The sequence below is a fragment of the Phoca vitulina genome, unplaced genomic scaffold, assembly GCF_004348235.1.
Source record: "Phoca vitulina isolate PV1807 unplaced genomic scaffold, GSC_HSeal_1.0 scaffold38, whole genome shotgun sequence".
Lineage (NCBI taxonomy): Eukaryota > Metazoa > Chordata > Mammalia > Carnivora > Phocidae > Phoca > Phoca vitulina.
The window spans coordinates 13,272,920-13,298,598 of NW_022589741.1; the positions used below are offsets into that span (position 1 = coordinate 13,272,920).

The window sequence follows — 25,679 nt, forward strand, 5'->3', positions numbered from 1 at the left end:
AAACAAACAAACAAAACTTCTTATCCTTAATCCAGTGTTCTTTTGGTGCTTAATCAGCACTATAAAATATGGCATTTAATTTTATGCCGTTATTTTCCTATTCTCTAATTATATTTTGCTTTTTAAACCTTACTATCTTCACCTACATAAAAAGACGCATCTTACGGATAGAATGACTTCTGTTGTAACTTCCCACACTGTAGCTCTCTCAGTGATGCTGCACTATGGACAGATTCAAACTTGAAGGGATGGAAAGCTGCACTGCATTCCATCTGGGCAACGTGGGCAGCAATCTGGGGACTTATGTGTCCTATCTGGAGTCAAGCTGGAAGAAGGCAGAAGGGAAGGTTTGACACTTCTACCTCTAAGTTGCTGGGCGTTTTGGTTTTTTGTGCAGTTCTTTTTCGTTTTTATTATGGAAACTTTTAAACCTACACGAGTAGAGAGAAACAATATAATGGTCCTCCTGAACCCATCAGCCAGACACAACAATTATAAATAAATGGCCACTGGACTCTAGACTCCTGACCACTTCTTCCTCTCCTCAGCAGACCCCAGATACCATATTATGTTATCTCTCTGTACTTCAGCACATATTTCTAAAGGTGAGTACTCTTTCTTTTGAAAATAACCACGATATTATCATTCCACCTAAAAAGATTGTAATTGCTTGACATCAAATATCAGTCAATGTTCAAATCTCCCTATTGTCATGTAATTCTTTTTAACAGTCAGTTTGTTCAAGTCAGGAACTAGGATTACTTCAAGAGGAAAAATGGTTTCCTTTTCTCCTGCTCCATGGTCTTCAATTCAATACACTCATCGTCTCAATTTTTAAGTGTAGGCAGACAAGCATTTCCTTTTCCCAGTACCCTCTGCTCTCCTTCTCAATAAAGAAAATATTCCTTCTTATTCCCAACACTGAAGTGCCATGACCTCAGAGCTTTTAGCACATTCAGAAAAACATTTAATTCAATGATCCAGCCTCCTTCCTTTACAGTTAAGTTGCCATATTTCACTTATTACTCAGGAAGAGTTTTGAGTTCTAACATTATATAAATATAAATAATGTAGGCCCCATTAAGAGATTATTTCCCATTTCTATTAATCTTTTTGAGGCGCTCAATTTTAAATTTTAATTTACAACACTGTCTGCTTCCCATTTTAAGTGAGTTAATAAATAGTTGGTGGGACATCTAAGCCTAAAAGATTACAAGCAGAGTGCTAAGATCAACATTAGCCAGGAACTTCATCCCTCATTAGTCACAAGGGGAACCAGATAAGAAGGTGTGCAATATCAGCTCAAATACAAATTCCCCACTAGAAAATAATAAAAATGCGGATAGTGAATCAGTGGAGTCATTTTCGTTCATCTTCAACACAGATTAAGAGAAACAGCAAATAGGCAAACAACTGGGAAGAATTAAATTTTTTTTAACAAAAGCATAGGAGTGCCTGGGTGGCTCAGTTGGCAACATCCGACTCCTGATTTCAGCTCAGGTCATGATCTCGGGTTGTGAGATCAAGCCCCGCATCGGGCTCTGCGCTCAGCTCTGCTTGAGATTCTTTCCTTCTCCCTCTGTCCCTCTCCCTGCTCGCTTGCTCTCTCTAAAATAAATAAATAAATCTTTTTTAGAAATAAAAATTAAAAATATAAAAGCATAATCTTCACAATGACTTCTAATGTAACTTGGACATTCAGCAGGGCAGGGTGAATCAAAACACTTCTTTCACCCACTTTCTTGGGCTCAGGGTTATGGAGGAAAAAAAGGACAGGACTGCCTCTGCCTTTAAGGAACTTACGCTCCAGGGGCGCCTGGGTGGCTCAGGCGTTAGCATCTGACTTCGGCTCAGGTCATGATCCCAGGGTCCTGGGATCGAGCCCCGCATCGGGCTCCCTGCTCTGCAGAGAGCCTGCTTCTCCCTCTCCCACTCCCCCTGCTTGTGTTCCCTCTCTTGCTGTGTCTCTCTCTGTCAAATAAATAAATAAAATCTTAAAAAAAAAAAAAAAAAAGGAACTTACACTCTAGCTGGTAAGATGAGACTAAGACACTTCAACAATCAGCCCACAGTATGAGATGTCACTAAGCACTACATTGTGTGAATCAAATTTAAAGTACTGTAGCTCATGGAAGAGATGGGTCAGCGAGGGCTAAAGAAGTCCAGGAGGATTATATAAAGGTCAGAAGAACAGCTAAACCTTGAAGGCAGGTCAGGTTAGGAACCAGTAACACCACGATAGACTATAAGCTCCTGTGGGCAGAGACCATGGCTTTCTCCTGTTCACCACCCCATCTCAATGCCTGCTACAGTGCCTGGAACACAGCAGATACTCAAATATTGGTGGATGACTAGAAGGATAAATAGAAGAAAGGAAAGAAGGGAAGAAACAAAGAACAGGCATTCCAGAAAAAAAAAATGTTTTAATGAAAGATTAAACGTGGCAATTTCATGAGACAGTGAGGAAACACATAATGGTGAGAAATTAGGTAAAACAGGTACACTGAACCCAAATCATCCATGGTTTTACAAGTTAGCCAAGAGAGATGTAAAACTGATCCCATATTATTAAGTACGAAAATGAACATGTACAGAAAGCACATTCAGTTGCACTTCCACTTTTTAAGAACACTAACAGTGCAAATGGCCATTTTTCCTAAGATGGTCATTCATCCTTGTAATATTCTAGGACATAACCTGGAAAATGTACTAACATTTCTCTAGAGAACTAATACCACTAGCTAATGCAGATGAATTTCTTTCCCTGAATATTTTTACTATCTGGAAATGTTCCTAGGTTATCACTAAGGTCAGTTTCTTTGATATTGTGTAATCAAATGCCTGAGACTCACCACAATTAAGTTGAGGGATAGGGGAGTGTAACCTAGCAGAAAAGCCAGTGACTAATGCTGAATCACAGCTTCCAGGTGATTATTTCACCAAACTGTCAACCTCCCATATTAACACTCCCTTACAATGGTCGTTGAAGTAAGTCAAAAGAATTATCCGGTAAGTATTCTCCAATATTTTGCAGGATAATGTTAAAGGATTGAGGGGAATAAAATCTAGTTGAGTCTGAAGTTTATAAGCCAAAATCTGTTAAGTCAAGAAGATTCTTACTCTCCTTCAAACTTCACAATAGGAGAATTCATAATTACAGTGAGTGGTCTTATTGTATATTGATTCCCCAGACATTCTACCACAAAAAAGGTCTAGGTCCTGGCTACCCCCAGCTACAGTCTTCTGGCAGCTATATTACCTCTATAGAGAAGACTTCAGAAAGAGCAATCTAATGCGGGAAGGGGACGCTGGAGAATTTTACTTAAAGCTGCACATGCATGGCAAGAGCACGACTTTAATTTAAATTATATGCTTATTCAGAGTGAGTCTGGTCAGTTCTTAGCATCTCCACGGGTCGTTTTTTTCCCTAGCATTCCTTCCACTCTTTCAGCCTAAAGCATCTGTAACAGGCAAGGTATCTGGTTACATATTAACAGTTACAATGACAGTGACAGAATTCTGGTTATTTAGAATTCCATTGTTCAATTTTGGTGCCTAATGCCTAGTATCATGGAAAGAACAAAAAGCATTGGAGTCATGCTGACCTACTTATAACTCTACCACTAAAAAGATATGTGACCTTGGACAAGTTACATAATCGAACCTCAGGCTTCCTCAACTAGGTGTAACAACAGATTCTTTGCAAAGTTGTTGAGAGGTTAGCCTGCATTATATTAAGTATCCGGAACACGGTAAGCACTTAGCATATGCTAATTATGATGGAAGACTAATAACCCAGGCCTATACTCAAATTTCCAAATAGTATTAACCATATGACGAAAGCATGAATCATGCTGATTTTGTCCTCCATGATGCTCACTCTCTCTAGTCCAGATGTTGGCTGACTTACCTACCCTCTTATATTTTCACCTAGTCTCTAGAAGAAGCCCCTCTCCCAGTACTCAGTCTTGAAGCCAAAAATGACCAACATTACAGCCATTCCCTTGCCATTAGCATACTACCATCCCCTCCCTGACTCTGGGGTCTCTAGAAAATCCTATTTTTTTTTATTGCCTGTTTCTGTTTTATGACCTATGCCAAATGCATTCCCCTAACAGATCTTAAATAATGTTTTCCCCCCAGTCTATCCTAGGGAACTCTGAAAGCCTCCAGTTTCTCTAAGAACCACTATGTTTTGGCTTACCTTACTACCATACTCCAAGATGGCAGTCAACCCATGTTGTTCTGCCAGTGCCTAAATGCCTTTATGTCTGCGTCACAAGCAGATACCCAGCCCCTCTCTGCCCTGGCAAACAGGATCCTGATTTTAGAATGACAGGTACACTCTGAAACAAATAATGCAATACATGTTAAGAAAAAAAAAAAAGAAGAAGAAGAAGAAGAAGATAGCAGGAGGGGAAGAATGAAGGGGGGGGAATCGGAGGGGTAGACGAACCATGAGAGATGATGGAGTCTGAAAAACAAACTGAGGGTTCTAGAGAGGAGGGGGGTGGGAGGATGGGTTAGCCTGGTGATGGGTATTGAGGAGGGCATGTTCTGCATGGAGCACTGGGTGTTATGCACAAACATATGAATCATGGAACACTACATCTAAAACTAATGATGTAATGTATGGGGATTAACATAACAATTAAAAAAAATGGTCTGAAGAATGACAGGTACATCCCTCTCTCTTAAGCTTGACTCATCCAGTTTTATTTCATATTATTCTCCCACCACCACTTCCCTACATCCTGGCAGGAACATCCCCACTTTGGGTAAAGTGAAAAGATATCCAATGGGAGTCAGAAGACCTTGCTTCTTCTACCTCTACCTCTGCCCCTCAAACTGGTTCTGAAGGGATATCTACTGCCTTCTGGGTCAAATGCTGGACTTACCTCACAGGATTGCAGTAAGACTCTAATACACATTTATGAACATGTTATACAGATCTGAGATACTATTAAACCGTAACAAGTTTCTATTATGACTTAAAACATTTACTTTTGAATATAAAACCGTAATATATTTCTTAAAATCCTCTAGTATTATTTATATTAGCAAGATCCAATATAACTCAGTCATCCACAAGGGGACCAACTTAAAAAAACAAATGATAACATTCTTTCATGGGAATACTGTAAAGCATTTCTTTTTAATCAGAAAACTCCTTACATAGTTCCATGTAATAATCCTCAAGATATAATAGTGAAAAAAGACACAGACTAGTGTGTAGAATTTACTACAATTTGTTTTAAAGAGGGGTACAGTAAATAGATATATACATTTACTTATACACACATAAAATATCTCAGGATATGTGAGACACTGAATACTGATTGTCTATGGGAAAGAGATCTGGATGGTTATAGGGTATGTGTGGGCAGGAAACTTTTCTCTGTATTTCACTCTTTTGTAGCTTGTAAATTTTTGAACCCCTAGATGGGGTTGGAAAAATCATCTCTTCGTACAACTATAAACCTAAGAAATAAGAGGAACCATTAATGAGGATGACGGCGCACCTGACAACTCATTTCCTGGGCCAGCCTCAACATCACAGTTACCGCCGCCTAACACAAACTACGTTCCCTTCCATGAGCTCATTCCATCAAGTGACTAGAGTTAATTTATTCCTTCTAGTCAAACTTCCTGGGGCGCCTGGGTGGCTCAGTCATTAAGTGTCTGCCTTCGGCTCAGGTCATGATCCCAGGGTCCTGGGATCGAGCCCCGCATCAGGCTCCCTGCTCGGCGGGAAGCCTGCTTCTCCCTCTCCCACTCCCCCTGCTTGTGTTCCCTCTCTCGCTGTGTCTTTCTCTGTCAAATAAATAAATAAAATCTTTAAAACAAACAAACAAACTTCCTGACTTGCTAATTTTACGTCTGTGTGCTATGCACTTCCACACTCAACATTATTTATAAACTCCTAAAACTTACTGTCTTTAGAGTTCTACTGTGTGCCCTAGAAGGGACCTCTGGATCATAACATTTCCTACTTTCAGGGCTGGTTCAGGGATCCATTCCAATGCTAACTTTTCCAAACCAAAGACTAAATTCTGTCTCTTAATTACTGAAGACTGACCACAGGATCCATGCAAATCATTAATCTGCAACTCAACGACTAGAAGGCTATGATGCAGGCCAACCCCCTATTTAGGTAAGAGTAAATTATGTTAATATCCTCCAATGTGGCAAAAAAGTACTCCTTCCAAACCTTGTAAAATAACTCTTCCATAGGATAAGACTGACAGAGGCAACACTCTCCCAAACCTAAGTTTTAAATGATATGCCTTGAACTTGACTGTAATCATGCTGGGATGACGTAACAGGACCTACAACACTGCTCCAAACAGCAGTAGGCGCTACCTCCATGCTTGCTCTCCTACGGCAGGCAGGTTATTTTTGGACCCAGCCTATGAAGTAGCACTTTGTTGACTATGAGCTTCAAACTCTGAATATTCCTTTCACATCCAACCTTGGTTCTCACTTTCTGGCACAGAGCTCTAAAACCTCAATGGAATACCTGATGAAACTCTGGGTTACTTCCGTACAAGAAGGTCAAGCTTACAAAAGCTTTCTAATTGGGAAACCTCTTCAATGAAAGCATATAGAAATTTGCTGAATCCTTCTCTTCCCTTCTCCCTTTTTCCAACTGCTATTTGCTTTCCTTGGAGCAAATCTCCAGTCAAACACAAAAGCCCACCACCTACCACAGCTCAAACACAGACAGGTGTTTTGCAAGTACAGTAAATCTCAAGAGTACCTAATCAACATGAGATAACATCTACTAACAAACTGTTCATTGGTGTGCTCGAATAGTTAACCACCCCAAAATCTCGCAGTTAAGACTAGCGTTGAGTGGGGCGCCTGGGTGGCTCAGTCGTTAAGCGTCTGCCTTTGGCTCAGGTCATGATCCCAGGGTCCTGGGATCGAGCCCCGCATCGGGCTCCCTGCTCGGCGGGGAGCCTGCTTCTCCCTCTGCCGCTCCCCCTGCTTGTGTTCCCTCTCTCGCTGTGACTCTCTCTGTCAAATAAATAAATAAAATCTTTAAAAAAAAAAAAAGACTAGCGTTGAGAAAAGTCAAGAACACAACTAAAAGAAAAGTAAGCCCATTTGCCATCAACAGAGACTTGTGAAAGGAAGAATCGTGTAAGTCCACCAGTCCTGCCACAAAAAAACCCTTCATTCCAGGGTTATTTTCAGTGGTATTTAATTCCAGGGTGGAGACTAAGGGTCCCAAACAAACCTACTTGAGTATTTTCCTACTTTAATACTTCTAGAATCCATGGTTAGGCTTATTAAGGAAAAGTCTGAAAGAGCTTAACAAAACCGCTATTTTTTTTCAAAGAAAATGGGTAATCGTCTGAAAATACACTTGTAAATCAGCAGTTATTTACAATTAAGAGTTTTGTTGAAGCACTCTGGAATAATGTTCCAATAGAAACGAAAGCAAGGATTCTTTCACAATTGGTACACTCTGTTCCATTAGCTCCGTTCCCCAGACATTAAACTTTTAAACTTCTCTAACACTCATAAGACCCTAATGTTGGTTCCTGCATAAGGACAGCCGGACACAAAATCCCAAGAGAATACTCTATCTCAGACTATAAGAATTTCTAATGTCTAAGAGCAGAGGGTACACTAAAGAAGCAGGAAGTGATTAGTTAGCAATGTTCCGTGAACTTCACCCAAGTCATAGCCAATGAATCAATCTAAAGCTGCATGCCACAGGAAAGAAACGTGTCATGCATGAGGTGAAAAATCAAGGTCGCTGAAGTGAATTCTGTAAGCCACTTTTTTTTTTTAGATTTTTTATTTATTTATTAAAGAGAGAGAAAGAGGGAGAGAGCACATGAGGGCAGGGGAAGCCAGAGGGAGAAGGAGAAGCAGACTCCCTGCTGAGCAGGGAGCCCGACGCGGGGCTCAATCCCAGGACCCTGAGATCATGACCTGAACCGAAGGCAGATGCTTAACCAACTGAGCCACCTGGGTGTCCCTACATACAACTTTTAAGTAATAACTTCTCCACTATCTGCTTTGCAGTCAGCTGGGTGCCAACACAACTTCTTCATGCCTTTTCTGCCACCTACCCTCTCTGTGTATTCTGCATTAAAAGACTGTGAGAAAAATGCTGTTTTTCTAGAGATGCCCAAGATTACAAAATGAGAGTTTTTAAAAAGACACTAGGGATTTCAAGGCCAGAACTAAGGATGTCATATTCTAGAAAAACTCCAGCAAGTAACACCCCCAAATCATTTCTACTTTGCAGGCTAACTCTCAGAATAGATTAAATGTTTAATCAGTAAGTTAAATGAATGTTCTCTAAGGGGCAGCAAGAAGTTTTACTAAAGGAGATCACAGTGCTTCCCAAACTGGTATATTTAAGACTGTTTGAGGCTGGCCTTCCAAATTTTGCTTTAAGTGGGAGGGAGCTATAATAATTAAAGCTGCACAGAATCAAAGCAAGTAAAGACAGTACAATCAATGGATTAGAAGAGCCTGGAAATGTACTCAAGCATCTGGAGATTTTGTAATAAAGTTGCATTTTAAAATCAAAAAAGAAATAACTATTCAAGATACTCTGTTGACACAATAAGCTAGGCATCTGGAGAAGAAGACGCATTCACTCAGTATATGGAGGGTGTCACATGAGGCAGGCACTGTGCTCAACACTGAAAATAGGAACAAGGGAGAAAAATTATACCATCCATTGCCCTCACAGAGCTTACAGTCCAGTGAGAGAAGAAAACTATTAATAACCACAAAAATAAATGTAAAGTTACAACTCTAGCAAATTCCACAACTGACCCCTTCTCATTCACTTTAAACCAAAATGCATTCCACATGAAGCAAAGATCTAAATTTAAAAACAAAACCATAAAAGTACTTGACAAAAACATGGGTAAATATTTTTATAAGATTAGAATGAGGATGGAAACCACATGAGCAGCCATAAAGTAAAAAAACAGAAAAACCTGACTACATAAAAATGTTTATATTTTTTAAAAAATACACATACACATAAAGTCACAAGACAAACTCAGAAACATACCTGTAATATTTTCAGAGGTAACTAATTTCCCTAATATTAAAAAAACTATTGTGCAATAATGAGAATGGGCCAAAAAGCCCAACAGAAAAGTAGACAAAGGATGCAGACAATTCCAATACAAATAACCAATCGACAAATTAAATGATAAATCACTAATACATAACTATAAATTAAAATGACATTTTTTTTGGGCGCCTGGGTGGCTCAGTTGGTTAAGCGACTGCCTTCGGCTCAGGTCATGATCCTGGAGTCCCTGGATCGAGTCCCGCATCGGGCTCCCTGCTCGGCAGGGAGCCTGCTTCTCCCTCTGACCCTCCCCCCTCTCATGTGCTCTCTCTCTCTCATTCTCTCTGTCTCAAATAAATAAATAAAATCTTTAAAAAATAAATAAATAAATAAAATGACATTTTTTTACCTGTCAGACTGACTCTCTAAAAAGATGGCTGGTTGCCAGTGTTAAAGAGAACAGAGAGAGCACTGTGGTACACTCCTGAATTGAGTGAATTAGCTTGGCCTTTCTTGGAGGGCAATTTGGCAACATGTATAAAACTTGAAGCATTCATATTTCGACGCAGGCATTCCTCTCCTAGTGAATTATTCTATTAAATTACTGAGAAAATGAAGCATCTAGTTTTAAAAGAAGATCCTAATATTGTAAATACCCTAACAGAAAAGAATACATAACTTTTGCGAAGTTTACTCAAAGTAGGATCTAATAAAACTCTTATATTTGATTTTTTTTATTTTAAAAATTAAGTCTGAGTCTTCTGAATAGTAAATAATGCAACAGCAAATAAATGGAATAGAAAAGAAACACTAGCACATGTGTGCAAATATAAATGTGCAGAAACATTAACAGATGTAATTCGTGATAAAAATCAATAAATAAAAGCTGAGAACAACCCTAAACCTATCAGTAGGGTACAACTTAAATAAATTATAGTATTCCCCTAAAATGGAATACTCTGCAGCCAATAAAAAGATTGAGATGAGGGCAAAATGTACTAACATGGAAGAATATCAGAGATATACTATTTAAATAAAAAAAAAAAAAAAAAAACAAGTAGCAAACCGGATGTGTGGTATGATCCCTTTTTAATGAAAAATATAAAATGTTAACACATGGATAGGAAAATACAGTTATAAAATGTTAACAATGTTTTCTCTGGAGATAGGAAAACAACCACTTCCTATGTTACATATTTGTAAAGCTTGATTATTTCATAAGACACATGTATCAGATAAAAACATACATAGATGTTTTTAGAGACTTTGAGGCTACAAAATGCCCTGGAAAAGGAAGAACTATTTGAAAGTGGGAGAAGGGAAGAGAATGAGTAAAAACAGAAGAAAAATATTCACAACAGAGCATATTATTTCAGAGTTAGAATAACCTGACAAATTAAGAAACTAGTGCATCAAAATTAAAAACTTTTGTGCTACAAATAAAACCATCAAGAAAGTGAAGAGACAACCCACAAAATGAGAGAAAATATCTGTAAATCATATATCTGATAACTTGTATCCAGAATATGTAAAGAATTCTTACAACTCAACAATAAAAAGACAAATAACCCAACTAAAATACAGGCAAAAATCTAAATAGACACTTCTCCAAAGATCTACAAATCGGCAATTAGCACAGGAAAAGATGCTCAACATCATTAGTCACTAGGGAAATGCAAATCAAAACCACAATGAAATACCACTTCACATCCACTAGGATAGCTAGATCAAAAAGAAAGAACACAAGTTTTGGCGAGGATGAAGAAAAACTGCAACCCTCATACATTACTGGTGGGAATGGAAAATGGTGCCGCCATTTTGGAAAACAGTTTGGCCACTCCTCAACAAGTTAAATGTGGAGCTGTATGATCCAGCAATGTCCCTCTTTAGTATATATATGTAAGAGAAATGAAAACATATGTCCACACAAAAACTTGTATGTGAATGTTCATAACAGCACTGTTCATAATAGGCAAAGGGCAGAAACAACGCAAATGTCCATCAATTCACAAATGGATAAAACAAAATGCAGCCTAGCCAGACAATGGAATATTATTTGGCCATCAAAAGTAATGAAATTCTGACATATGCTACCATATGGATGAACCCTGAAGACACTATGCTAAGTGAAAGAAACCAGACACAAAAAACCATACTTTGTATGATTCTATTTATATGAAATGTCCAGAATAGACAAATCTATAGAAATTGATTAGTGGTTGCTTAGGGCTGGGGGAAGGAGGCTAAGGAAGTGGGTAATGACTGCTAACAGGTATCTGCCATTTCTTTTAAGGGAAATGGAAATGTTCTAAAATTGATTGTGCTGATGGTTGCACAACTCTGTGAGTATACTAAAAACACTGAACTGAGTGAATTGCATAATATGTGAGTTACATCTCAATAAAGCTCTTAAAAACATATATATGTAAGCAAAAAAAGAAACTGGAAGCTCCATGAGGTTAAGTGATTTGGTCAAAGAAAACTGCCAGCTATCAACAATTAAATCTGCAAATGTGTGCCTTGACTCCCACACCAATGCTCAATTCATTGCTATGGACCGCCTCAGGCAATTTGGGTGGGTCCCTAAGGTTCCCCCGAAGAGCTGGAAAAGCAGAAAACACAGGTACTAGCATAAGAAAAAAAAAGAAATTTAGGTAGTAACACAGCTGAAATGCAGTTTTAAAATTTAATGTGACTCCAAAATGGAGTCTTGAACTAAAAAAAAAAAAATCTAACCACCACTGATATAAGAGGTTGTGCTCAGGAGAACAGTACCCCTTTTACTAAGAGCTCAATGAGAGCAGGGCACTGGATGCAGCTGCTGACTGAAAAGGAAGAAGAAAAATGAGATCAGAAGAGGCAGCAGGCTGAAATCACTAGCCACTCTTCTGCATATGTCAGAGGCCAATGAGCAACATGCTTCAAACAAGTTATTTTATTCGCAAGGGGTGTAAAATCCTTTATAGAGATCCGAAAGTATCACCCCCAAATTTAATTATGTCCCAGGACTACTGTACACATGTAAGATAGTTAGGTATAATATTTGAATATGGTGTCTCTGCAGCTGACTTAGACACAGAGATCATTGCTGGAATACAACTGTCCCATTTGACTAGAATAACAGTATCACTGTTGATGGAGAAATGAAAGTAAGCCAAGAACATGCAATCACTAAAAACATTATTTTGAGGGTTTGGAAAAACGAGCTACGAAAAAAACTCAGCTATTGTCCGAACACTGCTTTATGCAACACCATAATGAACGTTTTGACAGAAAGAAAGGACAACAGGAGGCAGAAGTAAGAAATCCTGCAGGTGCCCAACTAATCCAAATAAGAAACACACAGCTCTGCTCCTGCCTTCCACAATAAAAACAATTCTGTTTCTTGTGGCATATGAACCAAGATTTTTTTTGCCAGGAACAGAAAACAACTTACTACATGAAAATGTCAACTTGTTCCATGGAACGCTACACTGGCAGTGAACAGATATAAACCTTTTAAACTAGAGAGACTGGCTGTTTCCTCACCAAATTTTTAACATCACTGGCCCATTATCAAATTCAGTTCAGTTCATGCAAACTCTAACAGAAGTGGACAAAAATACCACCCTGAAGTATACACTAGAAATAAAAGATTCTAGAAAATATCTTGTCCCCAAATTTCTAAGAACTTTCACTTATTTCTAATTTTATGTTCGTGTAGAAGCTCTCTTAACCTACCTCCACCCATCCAACCTGCCTAAATCACCAATGCCCCCCCCTTGGCTCTGTGAAACAACTGATGTCCCAGCATGCAACCTGGCCCTGATGAACAGTCACTCTTACTCCACGACATTTCTGCTCCCACCCACTGACATGCACGCTTACCAAGAATTGTTTTTTCCCAAGCCTATTTCTACCAGGTGCTCTTGTTATTAGTTATGTGAAATCAGGGAGAAAAGAAAGGCCTGTTTCTATGAAAACTAAGTTGGATGCTTAAAGAGACTTGGTAAAGTCAAATTAGATGTAGATGAGACAGATGTAAAAGACTGGGGGGGAGGGAATCATAAAACTCAATCATAAAACTCAAGAGGGATTCTGTACTCATACTGCTTCACAAATGCCTTTCAATTCATGCTCTACTTTAAAAAAGCAAAACAAACTGGAAATCATAGATGATAAACCAGGGGTATGTTTAATGCAAACAAGATGAAGGAACTCCAATCAAGACATCAATACAAAAAAGAAAGGCCTTGGCCCTACATCAAAAGATTAGCCAATGTGTTTCTTAAATTGCAAAGAGAAAGAGAAGGAGGGGAAACCTATAGATTGAAACAAATTAAAAAAAAAAAAACTTAAGGGATATCAATCAATAATGTACAGACTTTATTTAGAACCTGATTCAAACACGTAAGTGGTTAAAAAAAGAAAAAAATATATATACGACAGGGAAATTTTAACACTGATTTGATACTTAATGACAATAAGGAATTACTGTTGTTTTAGGTAGGATAATAGTCCTGGTGTCATGTTTTTTGAAAAACAATCCTCACTTAGAGATACATGCCAAAATATTTATGGACAAAATGACAGAATTCTGTAAGTTGCTTCAAAATAAACCAGAGAGAAAGAATCGGGAAGGGGTACAGATGGAAGATTGGCCATGAGGTGGTAACAGCATGAGCTGGGTGATGAGTCCATGGGGGTTCATTATACCAGTCTCTCAACTTTTGTTTATGTTTGAAATTTTCCATAATAAACACTTTTAAAAAGATTAGTGAATGAATGCTTATGTATATTTTAAATTAAAATACTAAAAGTATGTATGCATCATTATTTCTGATTTCCCTGCTTCATTTGTTTTTTTGCCCCAATTAACCAAGCCAGTCATAATCCAAACTGATTGCGTAAGAGGTATTCTATTGTAGATAAAAAAGCATATCGCCGGATGCCCAAAATACAGCAGTAGTTACCCCAAAACATTCTAAGAACAATATCCCGTATGACCCAATTACCCCTGAAAACCTCTTAACTAACACAGAGAGTACGTAAGCAAATCCAAACATCATAGCGCTGCTACATCAGCATATTTATTCAGAAAATTACTTCCCTTACAATTCCCTTCACCATCTTTTTACCTGTAAAAAGGGAGGAGTAAATTACAACCTTCGTGAATCTCTGAAATTCTCACTCGGGTTCACCAAAGAAGAGTTCTTTTAAAAGCCAGAGTTCGGGTAAGGCTCCCCAATGTAGGTTTGCATCTGGTTGTGAAAGGTCAGGGGAGAAGGATGCTTCGCCAGCGACTGAAAGGTAAGAGTCGCACTCTGCTCTTCCCTCGTCCAGGCCGGGCTCAGGGAAGGAACGAAAGGCAGCTGCTCTCTTGTGACCCGTCCCACAGGGGACACCCTAGGCAGAGGGGATACAAGATAAAGAAAGGAGGCCTCCTCAGACGTGCCCAGGAGGCTGATCCTGGCATAAGCTTTCTGGAAAGCAATGTGGCAACATGGATATCAAGTACCCTGAAACCATGTGTGCCCTCTGACCCAGTAATTTCACTTCCAACAATCTATCCTGAGCAAAAAAATCAGGAACGCATCAAAGACCTCATGTGTACAAAAATGGGCATCACAGAGAACCTGAGAGTGAAAAACTGGGAAGAGCCTTCAATTATGAAAAAAGTTTCAAAAAATGACAGTAGACAGACAATGGAAGCATATACAGCCATTAAAATTGATTTTTACAAAGAGTTTCTAATGTTGGGGAAATGCTTATAATGATAAAAGGGAAAAGGAAGAAACAGTATAACAATATGATCCCAATTATGTATTTTGTAATATTAATAACTGTTGCCTCTAGGTGACAGGATTAGGGTGATTTTTTCCCCCTTTGCTTCTTTAAAAGTTCCTGAGTTTTCCCCAAATTTCTTCCATGAGCAAAAATTACTTTTATCATCAGGAAAAAAAAACAAAAACAAAAACAAAAACAGGGCAAGGGGGTAGAAGAAAGTCTAGTATAATAAGCTATGGGGCTGGAGTTAAGCATTTACGCTGGCTACCTCTTGTCTTCCTCCTTCTCAGGCTCCAGCTGTGAGCGTTCAACTGCTCCTTTCACATCACCTATAGCGTATCCTGACGAGAATAAAATCTATCTTCTTGTCCTCTAGGACCAGTAGTTGCTACTTTTTCCATACAGATGACACAACAAATACTAGTTGAATTAATCCATTAAAGGTAAGGACCATTAAAAGTAACCCCTTTAAGGGCCAGTGACCCAGAAGTCATTTTGTTCTGTTTTTAAATCATCACTTAGTATAAAGAAAAGAACCAGAGGTAACAACACAGAGTTTAAAGTTATTTCAGGAAGTGCTAGCAGCCCAAGACAGACTGGTGAGTCTGCAAAGGAAGAGAGGCTCCAAGGCAGAAGAGACAAAGCGAGGCTTTGGCTGACCATGCTGAATACACCGCCGGCCTTCTCAAGGAAATAACCCACCGCGAGCCTGGATACCAAAGAACCTTCCCTTTAAAGTAAGGGGCTAGAATTTCAATGGCAGGATTTACTTTAGATATACTGAACTTCCTAATAATGAAAGTTTGAGATATGCCAAAAATAAATTACTTGCCAGAAAGCTTGTGAAATCTCCTTACCCAGAGATTTGTGAGAAAAAAATAGAAAATTACTTTTCTTTAACATCTTAACTGGAGACAGAAAATTCAATTATAAAATTCTAAGATCTATGGAGGGTATAAAAACAAACTCAGCTCCCTTTTTTTTTAATCCTGATATCCATTCACTAAATGAGTATTTACAGACCTTGTAGTAAGCACTGAGAATATAGCAGCAGACAACAGATGAAAACCCCTGCCCTCATGGAGCTTACATTAAATATCACATTGTGCCTCCTAACGAACATTAAAAGCTAGATTATTTTCTCTCTTTAACTTTAAGTAAAATTATTTCTAGAAACTTCAAGCATGTCACAAACAGCATCAAGCATTTGGACTGATCCAGAGGAGAGCTTAATAAATATTTCTGAAACAAGACTAAGAAAAAACTGTGTGGCTGAGTACTGGGATGGCAGGGAGACTTTTAACTTCATTATATATAAACCTGTACTTTTTGAATTTTGTGCCAGATAGCATCCATTCCCAGCTTTTAATAATTTTTCCAAAAGTTTAATGGCTGGATGGATGGAGAGGTGGATGAATGAATGGATGGGATGGATGGAATGAATGAATGAATGAATGAATGAATGAATGAATGAAAAATTTTTCGCAAAAAAATTTGGTCTTAAGAAATGTGATTAGCTAACCTGAATCTTGGCATTCAGTTCTTCGGAAGGGAGCAATGGGAAGTAAAGCACACTGCTGGTAAGCACGTACGTACACACTAGTGCCGAAACCAGGCAGGAATTTGAAAATTCTCAGAACTTCCTAATCAAAACCTAAATATAGTCTAAGACAACTGGCCAAAAGTATCCAACTGAGTGAGCACAGCCCACACAGACAAGCTTGAATAGGCCATGGGTGTATTTCTCCTTCCTTTTCAGTTTCTAGGAAATGAGGCTGAGTATTCACAATCTGATTCCTACCTTTCTGACAAACTAAAACTCTGACATGACCTAAGTAGCAGCCAGAGCCTTCTTCTCTTCAGTGGATCGCACACCTCCTAAACAAATACATTCCTCAACAGAACTTCACTATGGCTCATCCAACACGCTTGTAGTAGCTGAAGGAATTTTATTCTGAACAGATCCAAAACAAGCCCTTTCAAGCTAATTCATCCAAGGCTGTTGAGGCTTCTCAAAGACATTGCCTAGGCCAGTTATTTAACACTTAGTTATTACATTAGGACAAAAGTCCCTGAGAATGTATATAATTTTCATTCTCTGGATGTTATCAATCATCTATGAGAAAGTATAACTATACTATTATGCCAAAAGGGACCAAGCCACTCACTATTAGAAGGGGGTAGGGACTCACTTGATGAGTGAGTTCATTCACTTGGGGAACAGGCATAGTAGCTCTTAGTAATCTCTACACCCAACGTGGGGCTTGAACTCACAACCCCAAGAAGAAAAGTTGCATGTGCTACCAACTGAGCCAGCCAGGCACCCCTAGGTGTAACTCTTAAACCAGAAAGGAGAACCACGTAAGAGGAGCCCTAGATAACTGGTCCTCTTGGTCCTCGCCTCTGTCATCAAGGGTTTATATCTTGGTGACCAGTTCTCTTAATGAGTTACAAGACGGCACCACGCCCTAGAAATTTGTAGTGATCTGGTAAGTAAGGAGTTCATCTCAAAAAGGTCCTTTCAAAGACAGACCAGACCAGACCAGTCCAACAGAGCAAAAGTATAATTACTCATATTCCCTGGGAGTAAGCTAGATATAGTGGTGAAAGAAAACTATATAAGGCAGACTGTGTTTATGGTCATTGTCTTTTCTATGTACATTGCTTTCCTTTTTTTACTTTCTTAGTATTTTGAAAGGCTTTTTTTTTTTTTTTTTTCAAACTTACTTATTTTTGAGAGAGCGAGCATGAGCCGAAGGGCAGAGGGAAAGGGAGAGAGAATCTCAAGCAGACTCCTCACTGAGTGTGGAGCCAGACACAGGGCTCGATCTCACAACCCTGAGATCACAACCTGAGCCAAAACCAAGAGTCAGATGCTTAACCTATTAAGCCACCCAGGCACCCCATGAAAGGTTTTTTTGATGACTCAGTCAAGTCAAGGTGGCACGAAGGGGTATTTGAATAGAATTTAAAGGCAAAGTAATGGACCCATGGAGGACTGCTGGTAAGTGACAGAAGTGACAGAGTGAAATACAGTGTTGACATATTTACTCTTCCTCCCGACTTGGAAATTTTTCATCTCATTATGGCATCTCACTTTTGGAATTTGTTTTACTAGAAATGATAAATCTCTTAGACTTTAATTAGTAGGTACATCTTGTTTCTTTAATAAAAGATCACAATGGCAAGGACAATGTTTTCTATGACTGGAGGAGTCAGGGTAGAGTTAACTAGGAATAGGGATGCCTGGATTCTAATTCCAACTCCCCCATTAACTAACTGTAGGATTCTGGGCAAATTGCTGGGGGGAAGGGGGGGTGATACCAAAGAGACAAAAATCTAATGGATAATTAGTCCAAACTACTTTAATTAGTCCCTAAAAGCGTAAGATTCTAAATTCCATTAAATCCATCTTTCTAGACTCTGGAAAAGAAAGAGGTGGAATAGAACATGTCTAAGATCTTTTTTGTGCCCCCCCAAATCAGCAAATATTGTTGGCCGATCATGTTTAATTTATGTGGAAAATGTATGTCATTCTTTTATAGACGTGAAAGAATGTAAGCTGTTAAAATTGAACACCTCCCCCATCTGAAGAAATGCATTAGAAAAAGCATTTTTACCCTTAACCATAAAATAACCAGCATGAATTTTTAAAATCATAAATCAGAGGATACCAGAGCTCTGCTGTGATATCCTCTGACGCCAATCCCATTTCATACTCAATTCCATAAAATGGCCTATAAGTCCTATATGATCTGGCCCCTAATTTTCTGACCTTACCCCTACCATCCTTCCCCTTGTTCACTAGTTCTAGGCACCATGACCTTAGTAATGGACCCATTACTTCTAATCCAAAATCTATCCAAAATCTATCCAAAATCTTCTAATCTTTGGATAAACCAAGCTCATTTCTATCTCAAAACCACTGTACTTGCTATTCCTTCTGCATTGAAAATTCCATCTTCCATATCTTCCCAGGCTGGCTTATTTTCATCATTCAGGTGTAAGCTCAAATATCATTACCTGGTGGGGCGCCAGGGTGGTGCAGTCGGTTAAGTATCTGCCTCTAGATTTCAGCTCAGGTCATGATCTCAGGGTTGTAAGACCAAGCCCTGCATCAGCGTGGAGCCTGCTTAAGATTTTCTCTCTCCCTCTCCCTCTGCCCTGCCCCTCTCTAAAAAAAATAAAATCAAATAGCCACCATCTTATAAAATATCTATATACATATATCTCATCACCTTGGAAAGGCATTCCCTGACAACTCTATGCAAAGCAGCACCCTTCCCCAGACACTCTCTAGCCCATTTATTTTCTTCATGGTATTCATCACTATATGAAGTTACATATTTACACGTTTCTTGTCTGTCTCCTTGAATTAGAAAGTAAGCTCCAAGAAGGCAAGAGCTTTGTCTCTCTTGTTATTGGTAAATTCAAGAGTCCAGGATAGAACCTGACCCAAAATCTGGATTCAACAAATACATGCTGAATGAATGGATGGATAAGGGAAAGGTTCCATCCCTGTGCAAAGGTATTTTTGATGTCTTTTAGAATTATAAGAGGTTCTAGTGAGTAGAGAACATTTCTTTTTCTCTTCAAAGCATCCATTTTGTTCTCTTTTATGCCGTGAACTAGAAAACATTTGCCAGATTGATGCTTGGAAAATGAAAACAGCACTTCTGGCACAGAAATAACTAGTCTGGGCACCTCTGGCTTGAGCCAGATCTATGACTTTCTAGGGAGCTGGCACCAAAGTCAGAATGTTAAAATAAACAGCTTTGATGTTGAAAGTGGAATACTGGTATTTTGACTCTGGAGAAACTAGTCCAAATCAATCTTACCTCTTCACAAAATCTCAACAAAGTCAGTAACCCCATCACAACTGTATCAAAATGAAGTCTGTCGTCTTTCAACAGTCATTTTTAGATTACCTAAAGATGGAACGATCTTCCTCAAATGTATCTAGTGTAATCTTCCTTTCATTTTCTTTTTGATACAATTCTCTTTGCTATTTACCAACGAATCTCACTTTCAGCCTTCTCATGAGCATAAGCATCTTCTACTCTCTCCATTAAACTCTTACTTATAGAAATGAAAATACTACCCCTTGCCCACTCTGAGTCGTTCCCTTCATGGAAAGGAATGTGCACTAAACCACGCAGCACACACATATGTCATGCATGGTCCACGTTTGGAATGGGGTCATGGGGCAAAATGTTTTCTGTATGTAATATCTAAAGTTAAGAATCCTGACCTTGGCCTTCAAAGTAGCACACTGTGCACCCAAATGCAAATGTATTCTTAAGTTTGTAGGAATATTTCTTCATATTCTCCACCAGATTTAAATGAATCTCTGGTGGGGGGGGGGGGGTAGTACACGCAAATAAACTCTGTTCCATCACCAATGTAACAAAGAGTAGTTAGTTACAAAAACACACTAAAAATGCGGGGCAGCCCAAAGCAAAAGCTAGTGTTAGTTTTCATCAGACAAGTCTCACATTTGCTTTAAAAAAAAAAAAAAACTTTAGGGGCGCCTGGCTGGCTCAGTCAGTAGAGCATGCGACTCTTGATCTCGAGGTCATGAGTTCAAGCTCCATGTTGGGCATAGAGCTTACTTTAAAAAAAAGTTTAACTAATGGAAAATTATGTTTTAAAATGTCAATTTCATGAAATAAGCCCATAGTCCATGGGAGTTCACCCCAAATACCTCAAAGTGGCATCTGAAATAATAGCTAACTCATATTTTTACACTGAAAGCATATCAGGAAGATGACATCTACCTACACAAAACAAATGGCATATGTATTCATGGACTGTTCCAAACAGATGAAAAGCAACAAGAGCGCAGCTCTGTCCTACTCATCTTTCTTACTACAGCAGCTGCTGCTGACATTTACTACATGCCTACTATGTGCCAGGCACTGTTCCAGTACCTTCCCATATATTATCTTATTTAATCTTCCTAACACCCAAACTTGGGAGGTAAGTACTACTGTCATCTCATTTTAAAGATGACCACATCTGAGCACAGAGAAGGTAAATAATTGACCCAAGATCACCCAGCTATTAAGCAGAAGAGGATTCAAACCCAGGCAGCCTTATCCAAAGCTCAAGCTCTTACCACAACCCAGTAGCAAGCAAGTGATACATATGCATTGAAATAACACTTTATAAGTATTTGACCAATGGCTTGTATAGTCTACACATTTTAAAAATGCATACAACATATATCTACTTTGTTCCCATTCATCCAATCAGTAAAGGTATAATTAGGCACAGGCAACAGACTATAAGCAATCCGAAAGCAAAAAATCTTTTTTTCTATCTCTTTAATACTTGACAATGTCCTACCAAAAGAATAGAGCCAGAGAACCTCAGACTAAGACTTCACAAAAAAAAAAAAAAAAAAAAAAAAAAGGAAATCAAAGAAGGTAGGACAAAGACAGCCAGGGTGAGCTGCTGACCAAAGTGGGTCACAGATGAACCTCCTCTCCTGGTTCCTGTTCCACAATGATGCTCTAAGCACCGCAGAACTGCCAATATCAAGTCTGAGCCCACGAAGGCCAGGCTGCAGAAGTCCCCAACAACCTAAGGAACAACAGAAACTCTTTCCTCTTCTCTACTGATTCTCTTCAGCCCAGGATCCTACTCCAGGAGGTTTGAGAGTTAACAGAATTTGGGAAAGAGCCAGCTTCACCACTTCTTTTGGACGGAGGGCAGTAGCTTAGTCAATAAATGAAGTTTACTTTAGCCTCTTAGTCCTTGGAATGGACGGTGTGTGTGAGAAAAGGTAATCATAAATACTTCCCTGATTTTCAGAAAGCACCGATTACCTATGCTCCTTCAACTAATACAAGTATTTTCTGAATTACCTGAGTCTGATTGTTAGACACGGTTTTAAGAAAAGCCCAGACCATTCAGTGGCTTACAGGGGGAAGAGGAGAAAGAAAACAATCACAGACCTCTGAAAGATGAAACAAAAAATTATAGATTCTGGAAAGAGATGAAAAAAAAACCAAAAACCCTCTCTTTGGTTCCAAGTGACCTGACTGCAGAAGTAAAATAAACGCTGCAGTGCATGGGGAGAAACATCTATCTCCCTGAGCAACTGAAACAGCAGCTTCTGCATCTACTAGAACCTACTAGACACCTGCCTCGCCATTATATAACCACACCATGGCCTTAATAGGCCATCACGCTGTATGTCAACAGCTGTTAAGCACATCTAAGCTGTCAGCATTTAAGAATCCCTTCCAACGTGGATCCAGATAGCCAGGGAGCAGGCCAAAATATGCTCATCGTTCACCCAGAGCACATGACAACTCCTTGTGAATTAAGCTTTACTCATGTCGTCAGAGTAATTTAAGCAGCAAAAGATAGGGCGTTTGTAACTGTAACTAGGAAATTGCACACTGCTACAGAAACACAAATGAGTGCTGGTGTGGTCCTTGCACACATGCAACTCATTGTCCAAGCCATTTCGTTCGGTCTCATTCAGGATTTCAAATATTTCCATACATACGAATTACATAACTGCACACCACAAATGATCAAAGATAAAAACCAACATAAACAGTGACACCCGTTTATAAACAAGCTAATGTTTAAAATGCTGCAGTCCTAAAGGACACCAAGGCCTCAGAGAAAAACCAAGAAACACACACACACACACACATACACACATACATACGAAAATTAGAAAGCAAGCAGATCAGCCATAATTAGCCACTGGCTTTGCTGACTACTGAAGATAAAAATGTCTCTTTTATATATAAAGCCAAGAATCAACTGTTTGCAATTACATTTACAAAAACATTCGACCCTGTCTGTCACAGATTTTTTTATCAATATTTTGGTGTATCCAAGGGCTGCAAGACACAAAATTATTTAAATCATAGATACCATAAACCAGGAAACCAATTAAGTTCATGGAGTCCATCCCCCAGAGGTCAGAGCAAAATAATCACAGGAGCTCAATGTGATTACTTAGAAGAGAGGGGGAGATTTAAAAAAAAAAAAAAAGGAAATGCTGAAACAAGGAACAAAGCTCTCGAACAACTAGGGTTGTTTATAAACATAACTTTGGCTTAGGGAACAGTAAACAGAACTGTAAACACCTGGGGGTGGGGGACAGGCAGAGATGCACCAAAGTCTTGGCTCAGTCTAGTCCCCCTTCAGGGTCCGAGGCTGACATCAGAGAACCCTGGACTTTGGTATATCATTCAGCTCAGACCTGCAGACTTGAGGCCCTCTGATTAAAAACTGACAAAAAGGCTGAAGGGGGCCCCCCAGAGGAAGTGAAACTGACCAATCAATTTTCCACAGCCACCTACCCTGCCACCCTGGTAAAAAAAGGCCCCTTGTAGGCTTTGACAAAAAGGAGGGAAAAGGGAACTTCAGGTTGTGAGTGAGAAGGAGAGAAGGCCCAGTAAGTTACTGGCTTTTGAAAACAAGCAGCTGCCATAAAAGCAAAAACAAGGTCGGCGATGATAAGGGCTAGGCTGAGGAGGTGAGGAATTGATGTGGCTTTGGTAGGAAGCAGCAGCAGCTGTAAGGGTTCTTCATCAGGTTGAAGGAAAACACAAACTGCAGTTTTAGATATAATGAATGACTACACTGAAAGTATTCATTCAAGTGAGCAAAGCAAGAAATCTGGAGTACAAATGGGCTTTGTGGGTCCTCTCAAAACCAAAAGATTCTTCCTGATGACTTTGATTCCAATACTTCCAATGTAGAAGGCTACCCACATTTCCTCAAAAATGAATTTTATATGTAAAACCGTGTATGTGTACTTATATGGCTTCCTAATTGACCTTGGCCAATTTCACTACTACAGCCCCACAAATCCCTTGAGAACCAAAGGACCCAATGAGTGTAATGCTCCAGTGTCTGGGTTCCTCATCCACCTCCTAGGTCACCCACCAGGCTTTACCCCCACCGCTGAGAGCCCATCCTGCGCTCTATAAAGCCCATGATTCCAGACCCTCCAACAACTAAAAATAACCAGCAACCCAGCTCTCCCAAATTATTTAACCCCTGACTACCTACTGCCACCATGAACATGGGGCGCCCTGGGCCTCTGTTCCCTGAGCCCCTTCCTGCGGAAAAGCAAAGTAATTTTCTTCCTTCTTATTTCCCCATTTTCTTCCTCGCCTCCTCCAATAATCTCGTCTGTCCTCGGGCTCCCATTCCTACCATCCATCAGTCTTAGACGATCAAACGCTGATTGGCATCTGTCATAAGGTACCAGGTCCCTCATATCTCCCAGTACCCTGCACCCACCACACACCCCTAGTACATGCCCCTATCGTCCTTGTTCCCCTAATTCCCCCCCCCCTCCGGCTGACAGTTTACCCTTGTCTTCCCCCATCCTGCTGTCCACATTTCCTATCCCCCTGCCCTCATTCCCTTAGGATTTCCTAATTGCTGGTTCCAGAGTCCTCTTAGCTTACAGTCTCCGGCTCCGTGAGAGTTCCAAATCTCTTCTGTCCAATCACCCCTTCCGCTACCCTCCGCAGAGCCCCGGCTGAGCACCCCCTCCCCATCCCCGGCTCCCCGGTCCCCCAGGTCTCCGCGCTCCAGGGCCCCCCCCCTTGGCCCCCTCGGCCACGGAGTTTCCCTCTGCCGGCTCCCCGGCGTCCCCTACCTTCGGCTCGCCCCCTACTCACTCCCCTCCGACAGCCCCCCTCCCCGTCCGTGTCCCCGATCCCCAACGCTCTCCACTATCCCGAGCCCCGCTCGCCGCGCCGACCCCTCAGCCTCCCTGTCGCGGGTCTCTCCTGCCCCCGCCACACTCGGACGGATGGTCCCGGGCTGCGCAGCCCCGCAGCCGCCCGCTCCCGCCGCGCCACTACCTTGGCCTTGGTGACGAGGTGCGTGGCCCGCTTGACCACAGCGAAGTTGCCCTTGCCGATGGTGCGGTCGATCTCGTAGTAGCCGATGCGGGCAGGCACCGGCCCGCGGGAGGCCGGGGCTGGGGGACGCGGCGGGCCAGCCGCCGGGGGCACGGCAGCGGGGGCGGCCGGGGGCCCCGGGGCGGGCGGAGGCAGCAGGCGGCCCGCCGGCCCGGCTCCCCCCGCTCCGGCCCCGGCAGCCCCGCCAGCTCCGCTCGCCGCCGCCGCCGCCATCTTGTTGTGCAGTGAAACCTCCCGGGCCGCGGGGAGCCGGCGGGGGGGAGGGGGCGGGGGGGCGGGAAAAAGAGGGGGGGCCTGGCGGACGTCACTCCGGGAGGCGGGGCGCCCGCGCCGCCGGGGCCCGGCGCCATGGCAACCGCGCGTCACGTGCCGACGCGCGTCACTGCCCGCAGCCATGGCAACCGTGACCTCACCGGCGAGCTCGACCTTCCCGCGTGGGCCCTGCTCCTCCGGCGCTGGCTCCCGGGTGCCCCCCTCTGGGGATGGGACGGTGGGCACCGCAAGCGTGCCCGCCAGGTCCCAGCCGCCGCAGCGCTCCCGAGGCGGGGGTGCCGGACGCCGGGCTCCAGGCCGGGCCCCCAGTCGCCCCGGGAATGGCTAATACGACCCCTGCTGTGACCTCCGTCCCAGTTCAGCAGTCACCCAGCCTCCCTTAAAACAAAATATTTCCTCATCACCAAAAATACCGGCCTTGTCCCACTTTAGCGCTTGAGGCCACAAAGGCAGGAATAGCTACGAGAAACTGTAACCAAGCTGGTAGCGAGGCAGGGGAATTCTTCAGTAAAATTCCTTCTCCTGACACAGCCCTGCTCACCCGGTGCAACTAGTCTGATTGTCACCGAATACAGGGGGGATAGGGAAACTGGGATTTGCGTGTTCAAGGGTGGAGAAACCAGCCCAAACATGCGTTCCAGTCATTGGGTGGGTGAGGGCCAGAGAGGCTACGT

General features: G+C 41.2%; 1 protein-coding gene across 5 annotated transcripts in view; it reads right to left on the bottom strand.

The window, feature by feature from the left end:
* Positions 1 to 24,945, bottom strand: part of SIK3 (SIK family kinase 3) — a 238,493-nt gene extending 213,548 nt beyond the window's left edge. For all 5 annotated transcript variants that reach the window (XM_032427722.1, XM_032427723.1, XM_032427726.1 and 2 more), the window contains exon 1: positions 24,673 to 24,945. In XM_032427722.1, coding sequence (XP_032283613.1) covers positions 24,673 to 24,945 — 273 coding nt within the window. The remainder of the gene's footprint in view (positions 1 to 24,672) is intronic.
* Positions 24,946 to 25,679: the final 734 nt, after the last annotated feature.